This window comes from Opisthorchis viverrini (genome assembly GCF_000715545.1).
Source record: "Opisthorchis viverrini unplaced genomic scaffold opera_v5_121, whole genome shotgun sequence".
Taxonomy (NCBI): Eukaryota; Metazoa; Platyhelminthes; class Trematoda; order Opisthorchiida; family Opisthorchiidae; genus Opisthorchis; species Opisthorchis viverrini.
In genome coordinates this window covers 47879-66200 of record NW_008751776.1, presented here as the reverse complement: position 1 = coordinate 66200, position 18322 = coordinate 47879, and the positions used below count along the sequence as shown (strand labels likewise).

The following is an 18322-nucleotide window of genomic DNA, read 5'->3' as shown; positions in this document are numbered from 1 at the left end:
TTTTTTGCCTCCGCTTTGATTAAGTTTTGATTTCTTTTGTTGTTACTTGAAGAAGACTGACCATGATTGTCGAAAGTTTGGACGGTTCCAAAAACGTCACTGTAGACAGCACTGAATATCCTCCGTACTTTTTCTGGAAGCAACATTTGATCCCCAGCTTACAAAACTATCTCTGTCTCTTTCTCAGAGGTTATACATCAACCATCTGTTTTTGTGGATGTTTCGTCTCTATAAAAGATTACTTTTAAGGAAGATCACACATTTCTTGTTCTTCAATCTCCAGGCTTAGACTGGGGAACGTACTGTGAAGTGGTTCTGCGTCTGATGACACGTCCCTATACCCTCGCCATACTTGGTTGTTAGAGCTACCAAATGGACATATTCAACCAAATCTGGTTACCAGTTAGCGTAGTTACATTCTTGCAAGTAGACATTTTATGGTCAAATTTTTGGAAACACAGACGAAGGTACCGACTGCTCGGCTACAAACTACGGGAAGACACAGGTAGCACACCGATTAGGGCATTCATTTACGGATGTTATTCTATTCGGGCAATCTTTTGTCTATCGGTAATACCCTGAAAGTTTCACCCAAGAATCATCAATCTTCTGATAATCGTTGGTCATTACCACACCACACAGAGCGTTGTATCCCTATTGTGACTCATCAGATCCTCGTTCAAGCTCATCAGCTGTGAAATTTATTCGGAAGACGCACGGTCCTGTGGTCATCCGCACAAAACTTCTAATGCGAGCATCAGTTGTCTGATCCATCTACACGCACTTGAGGAATCTCGGTAGTGATACAAATTTTTCGTTTGACAAGGTAATGGGCAGCCAACGCCCTCGGTAACTCTGTCGATTGGGCATCCATCAGATGAACGGGATGTTGATGATTCGTCCATCCATGGGTGTGCCTTTTCGTTAATATCGCGTTTATACCTATGGTAGTTTACGTCAAAACCTTCCGGATGCCACATAAGATGAACGTCAGCGAACTACGCTCATGTGCATGCATGTATATGGTTTGGACGAGAGACTCACTTGGAACCCAGCTGAATCTCTCTTTTACGATGAACGTTAGATGTCACAGCTGTTTCATAGGCGCCCCGTAAATACCCATGTAAGAATCAAAATACGACGAGAGACTACTTGGAACCCAGCTGAATCTCTCTTTTACGATGAACGTTAGATGTCACAGCTGTTTCATAGGCGCCCCGTAAATACCCATGTAAGAATCAAAATACATTGTCCCTCAAGCATCTTTTTCTGTTGACTAAACCCATCTTGGTATCGGCAGTAATTTCACGTAATATCTTCTAGAAAATTATTCTGTAAAGTCGAAAGGTAAACCACTTTCTAGCTAAACTACAAAAAAGCAACTTTGACGATTCAAATGATCGTTTTGGACCCATATTGCAGCAACATTCTAAGAAACATCAAGGCCTGTGAAAACCTCGGCCTCTGGTTGGATTGTTCGAACAAGTATAAGGTAGGCATTTCTTGTAATCAAATCTACTCAAACTCAAGAAATAGTGGAGGGTTAGAAGACGTTTGGAATGTTTAATAGGACATCTACCGATGCCTTTTTGTTGCACGGTCTAATGTAAACAAAAGATCTTTTTGTGTTTTCATACTGCGTTCCAGCATCTCTCAAGGGGAGGTGAGTGTATAGGAAAAAAATCAAATGCGATTTGACCAGTATGAAAAACTCACCACTCCTTGGATGTCCCCCGATAAAGACAAGGGCTTGTTCTCTCTGTCGCACTTCACAGTCCTGCAGAACGACTGACGGCTGAGAGCGGAGGACCACAAAATAGCCAAGACACATGAAGGTACAGCAGACGATGCAACATTGACCGAAGCATTTCTGATATGCTACATCGGAAACCAACAAAGTAAAGGTGTTTAGTTGCTGTTCGTTTCAGAAGAGAAGCTATGATTCGCTGGTGCGTTTAGTATGCCAGTGTTTGAACAGGCAAACCTACAAGCGTGGGATATCGTGATCGGGAGGTGGTTGCCGCCTGCATCACCAGAGTTCTTATTCGGCATCCTCTGCTGGAGGTTTTCGGAGCACAGTAACTGTATTTCACCTAAACACATCGCTTTTAAACGCCTCGAACAGAAAGTAACCAATCGCTGGACACAAATAATACCTGTGGTGGAAAGTCCCACGAATTAATTCACCACAGAAATACGCGGTAAATCTGCCATAATTGACTCAGATCGTTCCTGTTCAACAAGACAAAAATACTCAGGACAGCAGCTTCGGGTGAATTTGACCAGGATTTGGGTTTGGCATCTGATCTCATTCTTAGGGTTTGTAACGCCACAAAGTTGGGCAATAAAAAGAGTTAGTGTTAAAACTTTGAAAGTAGGTGTGAGCAACGCAAGAAACGAGGTGAAAAAACTGCGACATTCGGAAGTAACCCAGGGGGGTTGATTCCGTTATCTACAGAGCTCAAGATTAGACACAAAGTTACTTATCTGATGACCCATGATTCGACTGTAGCCCTAGCTTCTTTCGAAACGTGGATTTCTGCTGCTGTCTTGCATAAAAGCCTTCCATCAAAACAGTCTTAGAACAAAAAAGATCGTTTCAGAAAGTGTCATTGGCAGAATGGAAATAATTCGCCTCGGAAACACGAACTGCAGACAGGTTGTTTCTAATTTGAAACCAGTCCAATTCGGACGGTTGCCACCAGTATGACGGCCGTTTTTCATATGCTTACATAAATTCTCCCCGCTATTATGATTCAATGTGTCACTCAGCCTCCTTCAGGTATGCCAATAGGCTCCAATAAGCTCGCTTACCCGTTCGATCCGTTTGCGGATAAGTGGAGTTCGGGCATCACGGTAAGAAAAGGTTGGAAAACATTCTATATATATTCGTTAAACTGAAAATACGCTTTGGACTCTCTTTAGCGTTTCAGATGAAAACCTGGTTCAAAACGTTTTAGACAGTTTTCCTGTTGCCGCAGAAATTTAGCTGTTTGAGGACTTTGCCCAGGGGACAAGAACACCAACGTTTTCACAAAAACTAACTGGAAGTTTATGTAAGGGAACGTTTTTTCCTATGATCAATAAGTGTATGAAATGTCGCTCTGTGCTCGAGTGCGTATTGTGAAATCACAAATTTGACTTGCGCTGATAGACATCGTTGGCTGACCTTGAAACGATATGTTGTTATCTAGATAACCAGCTTATCTATTCAGCTAAATGTAGGTCCTGAAAAGCTTTTCGAGTTTTGTCTGAAATCGCACCATGCCTGTGCCGGGTTGTAAACCAGCCAGTCTAAGGAAGAAGGCCCGTGTGTAGAATTGGCGGGAACCACCAGTAAAAAGGTCAAACAGCAGCTTAGGCTAAGTGACCGAAGGGGCATCTGAAAATCCGGGAAGCAGTGAAGAAATCTCCCATCCCTTTTTGGAATCATCAGCTGCGTACACTATAAAAATTTCAGAAGAATTTCAAACCTTCAACACTGTGCTCGATTCTAGGGTTTTCAAACCCCTTAATTCCCTTTATGATTCCAGTTTAAAACCAAGCTGCACTATCCCCGGTTTGTTTACACACAACACAACTTAGCGCAAATTATTGAGCACAGAACAAGGCCAACAGTACCATGACGAAAGTGAGAGGGTTTAATTCTGTACACTTTGCGCCTCGAGGGAATAAATTCAGTCTTTTTAACTAGAGCTATTAATGGTCCAAATTGAATTAGGTGCAGTGTACGTAACAATTGAACCGTCTAGTGATTTATGTTACCGAAGTGACACTGGTATAGATACAGATTACTATACAGGTTCTATAAATGACATATATCTGGACAGACTTTGCGGGCCAGCATCAATAAAGTTGGTGAACGACTGTGCACATGTGGAGGGTCTTAGATCGAATAAGATCGTGGACGAGTGCGCATTTTAAGTCATGGTCGCACAACAGTCAGCATGGGTACCAGTTACTAGATTCTTATTCAGGTATCGGCGCAATCCGTCAATTCTTCTTCGCTTCCTATTAGAGAACTGAAGAAGCCCTCCCGTTTTGACCCATGGTCATAGGCTATGGCAGACGGTGTATCACGTGACACGAATGATCAGGCCTAAATCACCACGTCATTCGTGATGTGACCAATTTTAAGGTACACTGCCTGCCTAAGAGTATCGTAATCAACAATGATAAGTTCATTCTTTTACAGCCTTGGATTCGCTGGTTTCACTACCCGATAAACCCGATTAGTGTGAACAGTCTTCAATTTATATCAACGTGATGCACTACTTGTAAGATCGCTGAAAGCTATTCGACAGCCCACAAACGGTTTCGCCCTTCTTGGGGCTGGCTCATCAGGTCGGCACAATCCCCGAGTTCCTGTTCTACTTGCACTCATTTTTATACCAATTTTTATACCAATTTGGTTGTGACCTGTAATGCATCTGAACCTCTCGTTTGTGCCATTTTTAAGGTTAAAAACATTCGGCTGCATTCCAGGTAGTTCTCCCCCCCCCCAAAAAAAAACAAGTTGGTATGCAAATGAGTGTATTGAGCTAGTCATCGGTTTGCTTTTAAACACATCTAAACCTTGTTTCTGGGCCTAAATCTCTCCAGCAAGCACCTATACATAAATAACGTTTGTCCTGCCACTGGCAACAGCTGTATGACGTCTTGAATTGCACCTGATCTGGAGAAAAAAGTGCGCACTCATCAAGGAATTCATCTGTATCTGTTCGTGTCAGACGTGAATGGATCTCAAATAGCTCAAGCGTTTGACGGTCCTGGAGAGACTGTTAACCGACGCATCCGGAGGCAGGAAAACACACTTATGTTGACGCTAGACTCCTACCCTTGTGGGGTCAGATGAATCGATGACGCACCCAGCTTGAGCGGCTGTTGCATACACATTGTTAGGTTTGCGGAACAAGTCCCCAACGGGAACAAAAGCCAAGTGCACACAGACAGAAAAAAATACTATGGCCATCCAGTAAAGCTATTCCCTGTGTTTCATATCGCTTGTAGATTTACTGAGGGACGGTTTCCGAACGATGGATTCGTTCCTTCAACCCGGGCGTAAATTACCCGTTTGCAAAGATTGCACGGATCATAACATCACAAGGCTGATCAGCAAAGTGATATGAGTTATTTCTTCCTGCCGTTCCGTTGGTCTTCAACTACCAAGAGAAGATGCAATTAATTGCCTGAACGCTATCACCTCTTTGCTTCATTCTGTAAGTTCGTATGACTTTGCTTCGGTCTGAAAATTTATGTCCAACAGACGACCTCACATCGGTTTAAAGTGAAATCGCTTGCACTTCATCTAATCTGAAGCGGCCTGACACATTTTCCGAGTTATTCCTGAGCTTAGTCGTTGCTCATGCTTTATTCTAACTGGAATTTCTTAATTTGAATCCAACCTACTATTTGGACACAGTTTCTGCACATTATCACTTCTGGACCATATTCAAATGCTTTTGTTCATGGGACGGGCCTCACGACATATAACTGGCACTTGTTTTACATTTGAATAAAATATTCAGGGTATGTAAATTGCCTTCGCAGTTATCTCCTCAGGTTCCTTTGCGAAGTCCAACTGGAAGAGCCAAGTTGACTGACCATAGTTTTACTTTGTAGCTTACAGTTTTGAGCTTAAGTTAGCTCACCCATCAAAATGAAAACATACAAATACGAGGATTCATGGTTTTTACCCAATTTCGACTTCTCGACTCCTGATGTTCGCGTTTGAGCAGCATTTCAGACATCATACGCCAAAAAGCGCCACGTCTGAACACATTGTTTTTTCAGTTGCAGTTACCTCATTCAAGAGCGCCTCAACACTGGAAAGATAGTCTCATCTGGGAATTATTCACAAGACTAGTCGGAGCTGGCCGGTTCTGGAGAGTACTTTTTTCTGGGGAAATTGTTCGTAGAGGGTCGAACGTATTGATCGTTATTAGCGATAAATCTGGTTTTGTTACCATTATCTTTACATGATTTTGAACTGTATTCAAAGATTTTTGGTGTCTTTGGTGTTTTGGATATATTTATAGATGAAATTTCAGGTGGTGTTCTTTTTGCAAACATTTTCACTTCGTCCCATTACCTAGGAGATTGTTGCAGCATCACATCACAACAAGTGCTATTTTGGTCGTGAACTTTCAGTTTCGACGTTTTGAAAGAAAGATTCGCCTTCGGTGAGAAGCGCCGCTTTCTAAAAGCCTAAACGTACGTGTTCGGTAATATTTTATCGATTTTATCAATTCCTTGCAACATTCCCCGTATGTTTATTCGACATTGTGTTTCACACTTGTACGAACACGCATGATATCTAAACACCTAAATTGAAAGTATAATTTCCCGACTTGCAAAGAACAACGCTGCCTCTCACAACCCCGACGAAAGAGGTTGATCCAGCACAGGGGCTCACATGGAAGTTTAACAGCACTGGATGAGTATATATTTGTGATGTACTACTCATAAGGTTGCTGAAAATCCATCGACAGCCTGAGAACATCATAAACGGGAGATTCGGCTGGGTTCCAGGTGAGTCTCTCGAAAGAACCAAATTAGTTTGCAGATGAGTGTATATTCGCTAAGTACTGGATGAGCTTTTAGTGACATTGAGCAAATACATTGACGTTTGGCCACCAGTTCGCACTCAAATCCGAAAAGGGCATTTGTTCATAGAATAAAACCGACTGATTGCTGATCTTCCATGAGAACATTTCAGGCAAACCTCCTCCCCGATGCTCTCCAAGTCGATCGACTTAGCCTCTAAGAAGCTGGTGAGAAACTCAAATGCGGGTTGGCTCTCAATCGACTGATAAAGTAAGCGAAAAACGCTCGATTTAGATGTGCTACTTTGATTGCCTGGTATCGGCGGATAAGTTCCACATCCGACTGACCAAAACGTCGCAAAAAAGTGTCCTTATCTCATTTCATTAAGACCTGAGCCGACAAGCTTTTACGTCCACATCCGCTGACCAAAACGTCGCAAAAAAGTGCCCTTATCTCATTTCATTAAGACCTGAGCCGACAAGCTTTTACGGTCTCTCTGTTCTGCGTAGCAAGTAAAAACTGCGGAATCCTCAGGAATCTTTGTTTGTTTTGAGATTTTGAGATGCAATTGAACATACTGTCCTAGCTACCATAGAGAAAAGGAGCCAGAAGTTACCCATCGTGGTGTTTTGTGAGTTGCAGAAAAGACTTCCGTATTCTGTTATTTAAAGGCTCACAACCCGACGAAACTTCTGATGATCAAGTGTCATTTGAGCTGCTCCATCTTCGTCGGCGGTACAGAGAACGCGGTTATCATCTCCAAAGTAGGGCAACTGTATTCCGAAAAGCAAGTGCTGATTTTACTGCATTCTACGTCATACAAAATCAACGTGACATTTTTGTGAATTCTATGCATCCTTTCAGTTATTCAACTCGGTCTAGAATGCAGCTGATGAATATGGGGAGGGCTTTTATGACTGAAGCTACGCAAACCTATTTGAGCGGATGGCATCTGCATACATCAGAAAATCTGAGGTATGAGGGATGAGCAGAGTGGATATACCGTGGTCTATTAAGTAAGGCCCAAGTAAGGTCTACTAAGTAACTGAACAAGACACTGGGCTCATTTCTTCATTTCGTCGACTTGATTCAAAACGGAGTCGAGCCTACCATGTTGATCAGTCGACTGTTCACTGATGGTTGCCTTCAGAGTGTGTAGGCTTTGAATGTAGGACGGTCACTTTCCTTTTGTTATTTACTTACATTTTGTTACTTACTTACTTTGTACTACACTGAGAACCTGTTTGTATTCCTACGTTCGTCTCCACAGAACTCACACCAGACTACAGCAAAAGTTCCTTCCACTGAATTCGCCTCTGCCGACTAAATAACTGGTGTTTGGGTAACCGAGGCCTGCTTGATTCCAGCCCCATTCACAATTACAGCCACGCAGCTGTGACTGCAATCACGACAACTGCAGCCAAAACGACAATACTAGTTACAAGAGCCCCTAAGGGTGTTCAAGCCGATACGCATGCCGTATAGATTGACTACAGGTGATAAAAATGAAGACGTTGGGTAGCTATTCCTGCTTGGTAATTTTCCGTGTTTTCGAATTGCATTCAGGGCAGAAAAGTCGTGCACTAAGAAAGTGGCGTATCGCGAAATTCCAACTGATCAGTAGCTAACTAATCAGTGTTTTCGGATAGATTTTATCTAAGCTGGTAAAGGTGCACATGTGACTGATGGGCATATTCGTGTAGGGAAAATTGGCCGTCGCAAGTAACTCATGAATAATGCTCACTGACGAATATGCTCCTAGAAGTAGATTTAAGATTGTGCAATTAGTATTTTTGTGCGCAGTCTCCGCGGTTGTACCAATGGGTGTTTTTAAATGTCTCACTAACCACTTAGACTCACAAAGAAACTCGCACTCATCTGCTTGCGTATCCGAAGAGAATTAGAACAGTTAAATGCTCTAGTTGCAAGGGCTTGACAACAGCTGAGATTCACTTGAAATTGTAAATAGTAGAGCGCGGCACAACTCAAACGTTACAGTGTCCACTCACGCACACTTATTATCTGGTCTTCACGTTAACATATCGAACATACCAACCACACTTGAGCGAGTAGTCTATACCAGTCTATACCGGGTCAAGTAACGTGAACTGCGTGACTGAAGTGTGCGTGCTGTCATATACTTAGAAAAAACCCACCAGTCAGCAGGTCAACAGAGGGTCACTGAATGGATGCTTGCGTGCTCCAGCTACCCCAACGACAGGAATAGTGAAGACTGAATTCATCAGCAAGGTGAAATCCTACAAGAAAGATAAACAAATGGTTTCATTCTTTCGTCTGTGTATCGCGCTCGGGCGGTACCATGGATTTCAGAGTCATAAAACAGCTGCTTTCGATAACTTTGTCAGCAAAGTTTTCTGCCAACGTCATCTGACCCATACATAGTCTTTTTGAATGCCTCTTTTGAGAACAACCCATGAATCATCGTGCACACTGTTTTTGTAAGTGATCTCATTTGGTGAAGTCTGGAGTTGAGGGAAAACATAAGTTACTCAAAAAGATTTCGCATTCCAAATTAGTCTCAAAACTTTGGTCACTAAACAATAAAATGGTCTGTCAATGTGACAGTACTGACTCAAGTGACCTGGTAGTGCATGAAATAAGCATAACACTTGGGAAACTGATGGGGTTCTGCTATCATCTGTAAGCGAGCGAAACCAAAAATGAAGCCACAAGTGCATCCTATACGAAAGTCTCACTCGAGTATTATCACCCTCTTTTTCAAGGTCACCAACAATGACACAGTTGACATAGAACATATGGGTAAAGCAGGATGTGACCGGTTCCAGAAAGAGTGCTATTTCACTGGACAGTAAAAGATAACCCTCACCTGGCGAGAGACACATTCACACGAAGTGGCCCGAATAAGCAACTCTTCTCTGATGATTCCTTGGTTCTAAAATGATCACCAAGTCAGCTGTTCAAAAGTACAAAATTCGCTCTGAAATATTAGTCGGCTGGCACTTATACACCCGTTGCATGATTTGGGAAGCCTAAATAAGGTCATTTGTGTACAGCCAGTGGCATTTAGTCAGCAGTAAGAGGAATTAAGGCCGGACGCGGCCTAAATACGACGCTTGGTTGGGCAAACTTATTCATAAGAACGAAGAACGTAGCGAACAAAGCTTGTTTTCTGTGATTGTTTCCCTTGGCTAACACATCAAAAATTCATATGGTAGCAGAAATCACGTGGAAAAGGTTAAGATCAGGGCTATTTACACTTTAGAGAAGTGAAAATCAAATGAGGGGGGAAGAATGAAGCATAGGTCAATGGGTCACGGAATCAGGTAAGTGACGTCAATGTCAGACAGACTCTTGGCACCGGATGTTTCGTAGGCCAGTTCAAGTTCAGAGCTCGCACAAGTTTCTTTTGGATGCAAAGTTGCGGATCCAGCAGTCGTCTCTGCGATCGATATTAGACTGGATCGTGCCAGTCGTGATTGGTTCAGGGGTACCCGGTATATGATGGTGAAGGCTTGCTCCTTGTCTATGACATGACTGGTTTCAATCAAATTTGATGCAATCGCGCTTGAGCCTGGTTTCTTCCCACTACAACTCAGAGATACGGGATTGTGTTCTCGCATTCTGTCCGACAAATGCCTTGCCCTACGACCAACGTAGGATGCTCGGCACGAGCATACGAATGAGTACACACAAAAGCTGGTGCTGGAACGTGACAATTTGTCCTTCAAGTAGAATTTGATAGTGAGTCTGGAGTTGAGGCTCAAACATAGATTAGACTGCATCACATTTGGCCGAAACTAATCATGTCATAGACAAGGAGCAAGCCTTCACCAACATGTACCGGGTACCCCTGAATCGATCACGACTGGTACTATCCAGACTACTATCGATCGCGGAGACGATTGGAATCCGACTACTAGATCCGCATGTTTGCATCCAAAAGAAACTTGTGCGCGCTATGAATTTGAAATGGCCTACGAAACATTGACTGACGTCACTTACCTGATTCCGTGACCCATTGACCTATCCCTCACCCAACCCCCCTTTCTTTTGATTTCTGCTTCCCTAAAGTGTATGTAGTCCCGATCTCAACCTTCTCCACGTAATTTCTGCTACCATATAAATTTGTTATGTATTAGCCAAGGAGGACAATCACCGAAAACAAGCTTTGTTCGCTTGTTCTCATGACTACCACGGGTATGTTCAGCCACTTGAGACAAACGTATTCACTTCGGAGCGATGTGAGTGGCTTAGCCGAAGGCCTTAACGACGATCCTGATTGGTCAGTCAGTCAAGACTTTTGTGACCACGAATTCTTCAGAATTGTGGAATAATCTACAAGCTTGTTTTGAATTCGTAACTGGCCATCAGTTTGGCGTCGTCAGTCATTGGCTTATGCTACTCACGGTATGAAAGACCCTGTGGTCGGAATAGGACCTCTTAAATTACAACATAAAGACGACCTTCGTCCCGGGGTTAGAAAATCGTAAAGTCTGTGCTCAAAATACCAACCCAATGGTCTTGAAAAATGATTCGCGAACAACTCACTGTGACGTGATGAACAGTCCGGCAGTCTACTGGTAATTTTTCCATATTTCGGTACGTTACGATAGAAGGAATCGGATAACTCCTGTGCAAGCCGTCCTGAAGTAAAATATGAGGAAAGGGTTCGAAATAAATCTTCTTTTGGAGATCTTCGTGGCATAATTTTGAAGAACAGAGATCAAGCAGGGGACATATCTAAGTGTCTCCTCATCAGACTCGGATACATATATATATATATATACATATATATATATATATATACTAATTCATAAAGGTAAAACAATACCACTATTTCAACTGTAACATCCTTTCATGGACTGGCCGGCATGTTACGCAAAGGAATTGCGAGGGTTGAGATACTGCCAAATTGCCCGAGCCTAGACAGAAGCAGTCAAGATGCTGAGGTTGGGTTCGAACTATGGGCCTTCCAATCAGTATTTCGCACCTTAAACGCTGACATATGTATGTATATGTGTACATTTAAATACAATGCATAATCGTAAATACGTACGAAGATAATATTATCGATAGGGTGCGAGAAATTCGTATGCGAAATAAAAATCGAATGGAAACTACTCACAAGGTTGCTGAAAACTCTTCGACAGCCCACGACCGGTTTCGCTCTTCTTGGGGCTCATCAGGAAGGCGCAGCCCCGGTTTCCGTCAACCTCATGATCTACTTGAACCCAAGTTGTACTGTTTTCGCGAAATACACTCATCTGCAAATCCATCTGGTTTTCACGAGAGACTCAAATGAATCTCTCGTTTATGATATTCTACTACGGAATGTATTGCACACAGGCCGCCTCATGATTCAGTTGGCACGAATCTTCTTGTGCAAGATTACCCTCTTATTTTCAGACCACTAAAACACCCGTCAACGAATTAGAATACCCAAAAATGTCCTGGTTCATTTCGGAGTAATTAAGAATCCTGGTGATTGTATAATAACTTTACCGCTCAATATTTCCCAATCTTCCGTCAGTCACACACCAAAGCCAATTTTAATGCATGCACTCGCTTCAAAAAGAAACTACTGCTGGTGGTCGTTGGCTTGTTCGCTGAGCTGGGCAATTTGATTGCAAACGTTTCATCACCAATCGAGGTGAAACGTTTGCAATCAAATTGCCCAGCTCAGCGAACAAGCCAACGACCACCATCTACGATACCTGAGCTACCAACATTTTCCTCTATAGAAAACTACTGCTTGCCGGAAATTTCGCTCAAAGTAATTCCATGCCCTTCCTCTTGATAGATCTTCTAATTTGTTGAATTGTCATGCTTAAGAGTCCCCGCGCCTGGCCCTTTCGTGTCGAATGATTTTTTCTTGTGGTACCGTCATATAAATTAATGTCAAAGGTTAATCTTTGAGTGTAGTGACCTAATGCGTGACAGAAAATTGTCTATAAAATAGATTGCAAGCACTGGAAATCTATCCCTTTGTCAAAAAATGCAAGCGGGACAGAAATGTTAATCTGACGGGTAGCTAAATATTCATCGGGAAAATCACTTTTCATATGATCAAGATCATCCATTTCTTGTAAATGAACAGCGACAAAGGTGTTCTGAAGAATGATTGTAACCTTCAACCTGACTGAGATTACAAATCAGGCCGAATGTTCCCAGTAAAACAGGTCTTCCATGCATTAGTAGCCAACTCAGTTGCCTTGGTAACAGTGAAGATGGGTCTGCGCGAAAACTGGTGTAGCTATCGATTTAATCGAACAACGCATGTATTTAGACCGTGGTGATACCAACCGAATCGTAATGATTTCATGTTGACATGGCAACGTCCAACAGACAACCAGTCTCATGGGAGTAACATTTAATTTGCTGCTTGAGATGAGAAGTGAGGAAACGGCTGAGAACTGACTGTCATATGCCTGAGTAACTATAGTGAATAGGGTATTACGTGCCTCCTAAGTAGAAAAAACTTCCAGGGTCGAGCAGGCTTGCTGGCCATTTAGAAGTATTCTATTTCCGGGGTATAAAAGTAACGTAGGCAAAGATAAGATAGAACCCGTCAATTCACCTGAATATCTTGGAGGTGCGCGCTTCAAAGTTGTTTGCCTGAGAAGTCCTTGGGAAACCCCAGAATACACCTTCAAAATGGGTGTGCACTATTTTAACCACGTTTCACACAAACTGTATCGTAAGCCTACTGCGTGTACCTGCTGAAATTTCATCTGTATCTGGGTTTATTAAACAGCAGTTTTGACGGGGGGGGGGGGGGAAAAAGTTTTTAGTTCTTCTGAAATGAACTCTCAACAAAACTTATACTTGTGCATAGCATTCTGGCGCAATATGGCTAACCGTTCAGTGATCGCCACACCATCACAAACTGTTGTTGGTGCACCTTATGAAGTTGGAATAATGACCATCCCCAAACAACATTGTTGAGCACAATACACGTTCATACACGACGATTAAAGGCGAATAATGGTATTTCGATGGTCACTGAGTCCTTCAGCTCTCAACTCATCAGTCTAGTCGTGAAATGTTCTAACGCTGGCCATGTCAAATTAAGTCCAGCTAATGTGGTGAGTTACCGTATCAGCTGTGTTAACGGAATCAGCTGTTTCGATGATTATAACTCGTTGGTAAATCAAGGTCAACAGTTTAGGACATTCCGAGTGTAATGTTACCTCTTGAAGAGTAGAAAGACCGTGCCGGAGTCCGGAAAACATCTTTTTCGACTATGTCTTCTTGAGAATAGTTATGATAAAAAAATTTCAAGTCTCCATTTTCTCTTATGAATGAAAGTGCTTTCACTGAAGAAAACATTCGAGGTGGTTATACTTTGCTGACAGGTAAATTTCAGCCTGCTTTGAGACCCAGCACGAAATCTTCATAGGAAACTTATATTTCGATCAACAAACTCTTGTCCGGAAATTCAACCTCCTTCCGGACAAAATTTCTGTGCGTCTTTTGATAAAACACATGAGTTAGAATAACCCACCTACTGACAACTAGCAGAATTTCTCGTCCCCATTCTGTGTGATCATTCAAATTCAGAAAATTTTTCTCATGTTCTAAAAAAGCACACATTTCAGGGGAGTTGTCTTGCAAATTTGTCCCATCACATTCTTCCCTCAAGGAAGTAGCCGTTGCTTCAGAAACATACGATGGATGGTTTCGCTCAAATGAAGGAATAACGTGACAGCACTCAGTTTTCAAATGACACTGACTTATTGTTCCATTTCGTGATTGCTCTTCAGTCTCGCCAGCGATCTGTTTTGCTATTCAACCGTAGAGTGTGTACGGCACTTCCAGTTGTTACAGTCGAAGTTAGAGCAGGAGGAATAAACCTAGGAGGTCAATTTGATTGGATGAATACATAAACCCCTATTTTTCCCATGCTATTTCGCCTTTGAAGAAGCTTTGAATAATAGCTGGATATCAGTTACACATTCCGGTAACAGGCCAAAACGATAACATTTTTTTATTTGTCGTGCTCTTCCAAAAGACACTCTTGTCGAAGGCTTCCGACAGTATGCCCTCAATGGATGGATACTGTATTCCGAACATCGGTTTCACTTAACAGCTTATCAAATAAACTACTCTAAACCACCACTTATTACGACAAACGCTTGTCCTTTGCAGATTATTTGGCTCGGTTTTTCAAGCGGTTCACATCGAACCCTTGCCTATAGGCGATCCAGGTTTGTATCCCTGTATGGGCACCTTCAAGCTGAATTCCATTTTTCTGATCAAAAATTGTGCGTAAATATTGTTTCATAAACAAAAGACGATTTTCATTAAGCAGCACTTGAAATGACCGAGTTGATTCTTAGGAACAGACTACATTTGTTCTACGAAGCCTGTGAATGATTTCCTGACTTGAGAATCAGTGAGTCCGATTCGACTACTCATAAGTGGTCAGGGTGTTGATAAACCCAAGTATAGATTGATTTTATCAGGTCCAGACTGCCTTTTGGCAACCCGTAACTTTCACTTCGATTACATGCTGCGATATAGCAGAAGTCACGTGGCAAAGCTATTTGCAGCAGCTATAGCTTATTGTTGATTCTTGAACAGCCCGACTATTTACAAATAACTGACCTGCCCAAACAAGACGCGATTTTCGACGATTGTCTTGGCCGAGCATTCTAACTCAACATTTTGAACTAACATTGAGGAACTCTCGACTCCCACTCCCCGTTGCCTAGATGATGAATCCAAATTGATGAACAAGGTCTCCAGGGGTTAGTAAACTGACCACTGTATCAGTTTGTTGATGCGGCGTTGTTACAAGTCAACACCGATCCCAGATAAAAGGTAATTTAGGCTTTACGTTTCGAGTTTCACCAGGTTCCAGGTGCTAGCATCCAACTACGGAGTAGTTTGTCGAATGTAGTGAGCGGATAGCTTGGAAACTAGCGCTGTTCAAAAACTCCACAGGACTTCACTGAGTCTAATTATCACACTGTATCTGCGTCAACAAACTAGTCAAACTAATTCACTCGATAACTAACGCACTTGATGTTTTCCACGTGTTTCATCAATCATTCAGAGTGGACCATATTGTTTACATGATGGAAGGCTTAATGTCGACTTTTGTGTTTTCGTTCAAACCACACGATCATCCGTCAAGGCCAGTTTTTTTAAATGGACAATGAACGCCTGTCGAGGAAGCTACTGCCATAGGGATGATGCCCGTTGTGTATTCGAATTTCGAAGGAAACCATCCGTATTCAGTCTGGAAACAGCGGTACGTAAATGAACTACAGAGGTCGCTGAGGACGAAGGTTACCGACTGTGAAAGGAAGGAGCTGAGCTGGTGATGAGTATGTCTCTTCTGTCAATAAGAGACTACCAAACTCTGACTTGGGGGGAGGGGCTTGTGTGTCTCTGTAATCAAATGAAGCATACCAGTCGGTTTACATGTGACAGTCTCTCCTACCATATTAGGTAGGATCCCTAATTTTAGAAGTTTGGACGTTTGTGACAACATGGTTCCAAAGATAAACGCTACCTGATTGTGATTCCGACCGTTCTAATTTCGGTGCCAAAACAGTATCCCGCACAACATACAACTGTTAATCACCCAACTAAATGGTCTTTCCAACAAAAAGTTTCGTTCAGTCGTCGCAACTAACCTTTGCAACACGCAGATGGGTCCTCGGTCTGAAGGTGTTCCTATCCTTAACCAGTGCTGACCGATTTTGTATCGTCTGTCTCTAAGCCTTCAGCAGCTCAACCGTCGCATTTTTACGAGACGCTACCCAAAGGTATCTTGGATGAATGTGACCTCTCTATCAGGCAGAGTTGTTATACCAGACTCATAAAGCTCAACATCGCGGTCACAAAAACACAGCGCTGAGGATTTAAGGTTCCAAAGTCCGTCATTGATATAAAGGTGGAATCGCAAGTCATGTAAACTGGGACAACTGAAGATCTATGATGCAAATGCTACGCTCTTCTACCTAGGGTGATTCCAACCAAAAATGATGAATACGACTGAGAGCCCTAAAAAGTAGGGGTCTGAAATCATTGACAGCTTACTCCTTACTGCCAAACCCTACTACTTTTTGCAGGAATCTGAAAGGACGTAACATTGGTTGGCGTGGCGATGTATATCTGTTTGCCTAGGGCGAGACAGGACGTTTTACCATCCAGTTAAGTCCGTGGTTTATCTCCACTGGATATTTTGGTGCTGACTAACGGGACCGATCCCTCACGACAAAACTTGAGTTGGACTTTTAGGCCTCATCTCAGCGTATGGCGTTCAGGTCTACGTTTGAAAGCACTTCGACTGATAGCAAGCTGAACCATTCTGCAACTTGTGATACAGCCCTAATAGCTCAAGTCTTATAATCGAGACACGATAAATCTAATAATCCTATCCTTTAAATGCAAGAAAGCGTCATTAGACACACCTTAACTAACTGACTGCCTGGAAGGATTATCACTGAACGGCGTGCGGCTTTTTCGAAAACCAATGGAATCACCGAACTTTTTCTGAGAAGACCATAGAGCTTCATTCTCTTCTAAGCAAGCTTTAAGGAACATGCTGAAGAGTTCAAAGTTCATCGTGTAAAACTGTACATGAATGCGAGTAGAAATATGAAACCGATAATGTTATCGCTCTTCTGTGTGATGAAGTGGGGGGGGGGGGCATTTAATTCGAAAAAAATATCCCAGCGTCTAGTGGCAGCGTCGTGGCAGCCGCGACGAATGGGTTAAAAACGAAAATCAACGCAACACACTGGGTTGCCTTTCAGAGCCGGTGATCTCTCCCATTGGGATTAGAAATCTTCATATCTGGCTGAAAGAAGTTTTGGCAGGATAGAAAAGGCGAAACTCAAGGTTTGTGTGGACAGACCATTTCCAAAGTTAAAGTTAAAGAGTCCTGATCATCCTAGCTGGAGTTGTGACGTCTAAAAAGAACAACAGCTGACTAGACACCTCTCTCCCTCTCCAATACGAGCATCTCAAATTCTCTAAGAATCATCTTCGGAAGTCTAAGGGGGATAAAATTTTAGAAATGTTCAGAATTCCATCAAGACATCTAACATAAAATATCCGGAAATCCGGACAGGAAATATCGGTATCAGTATCACAGCTACTGTGCCCTGTATGTATAATATGACGATGAAAATTATGCCAGGAGAATCGTGCGTTCACCAACACACTAAGCACTCAGGGTTTCGCTTCAGCTGCAACTACCAGAGTCTTCAGTCAAGGTGCTGGTCTAAATTTAAACGCCGGGAAACCGAACCCATGTTGGACACCGTGTTCACTGGTTTGGGACTCAGCTAAACTGCTTGTTCTGTGGGCATTTTCGTACGTTGACAAAAGTCAAGGGTAGCTGCTGACATTGTGTAATACTGGACTCAGACCTGTTGGTTTGGTGAATTTATGAACTGCCTTACACACAGTCCACTTATAAATAACATAATAGAGGACTTGTGTTTCCTCACAAACTGAAGCTCCAGAGATATCCACAGAGAAATGGAGAAAACTTGATTGGTTTGGTGATGAACTGCCTTACACACAGTCCACTTATAAATAACATAATAGAGGACTTGTGTTTCCTCACAAACTGAAGCTCCAGAGAAGAGATCAGAGAAATGGAGAAAACTTGATACTGTTCTTGCCAAACAGGTGTTTTTGTAAGAAAAACGATGGATAAGCATAAATCATGTCCAGTTCAGGGTGACTCGGTTGAATTGGCCTCTAGGCGACTTATGTGATAGTTTTGTTAGCCCATATCGGTGAACATATATATATATATATATATATATAC

General features: G+C 42.5%; 1 protein-coding gene across 1 annotated transcript in view; it reads right to left on the bottom strand.

Annotated features, from left to right (window-relative positions):
• T265_13923 (hypothetical protein) overlaps nt 1-18322 on the bottom strand; it is a gene marked incomplete at both ends in the record, with an annotated part of 70012 nt that overhangs the window by 24160 nt on the left and 27530 nt on the right. Inside the window, 2 exons of the mRNA XM_009171191.1 lie at nt 1717-1878; nt 11077-11172. Coding sequence (XP_009169455.1) covers nt 1717-1878; nt 11077-11172 — 258 coding nt within the window. The remainder of the gene's footprint in view (nt 1-1716; nt 1879-11076; nt 11173-18322) is intronic.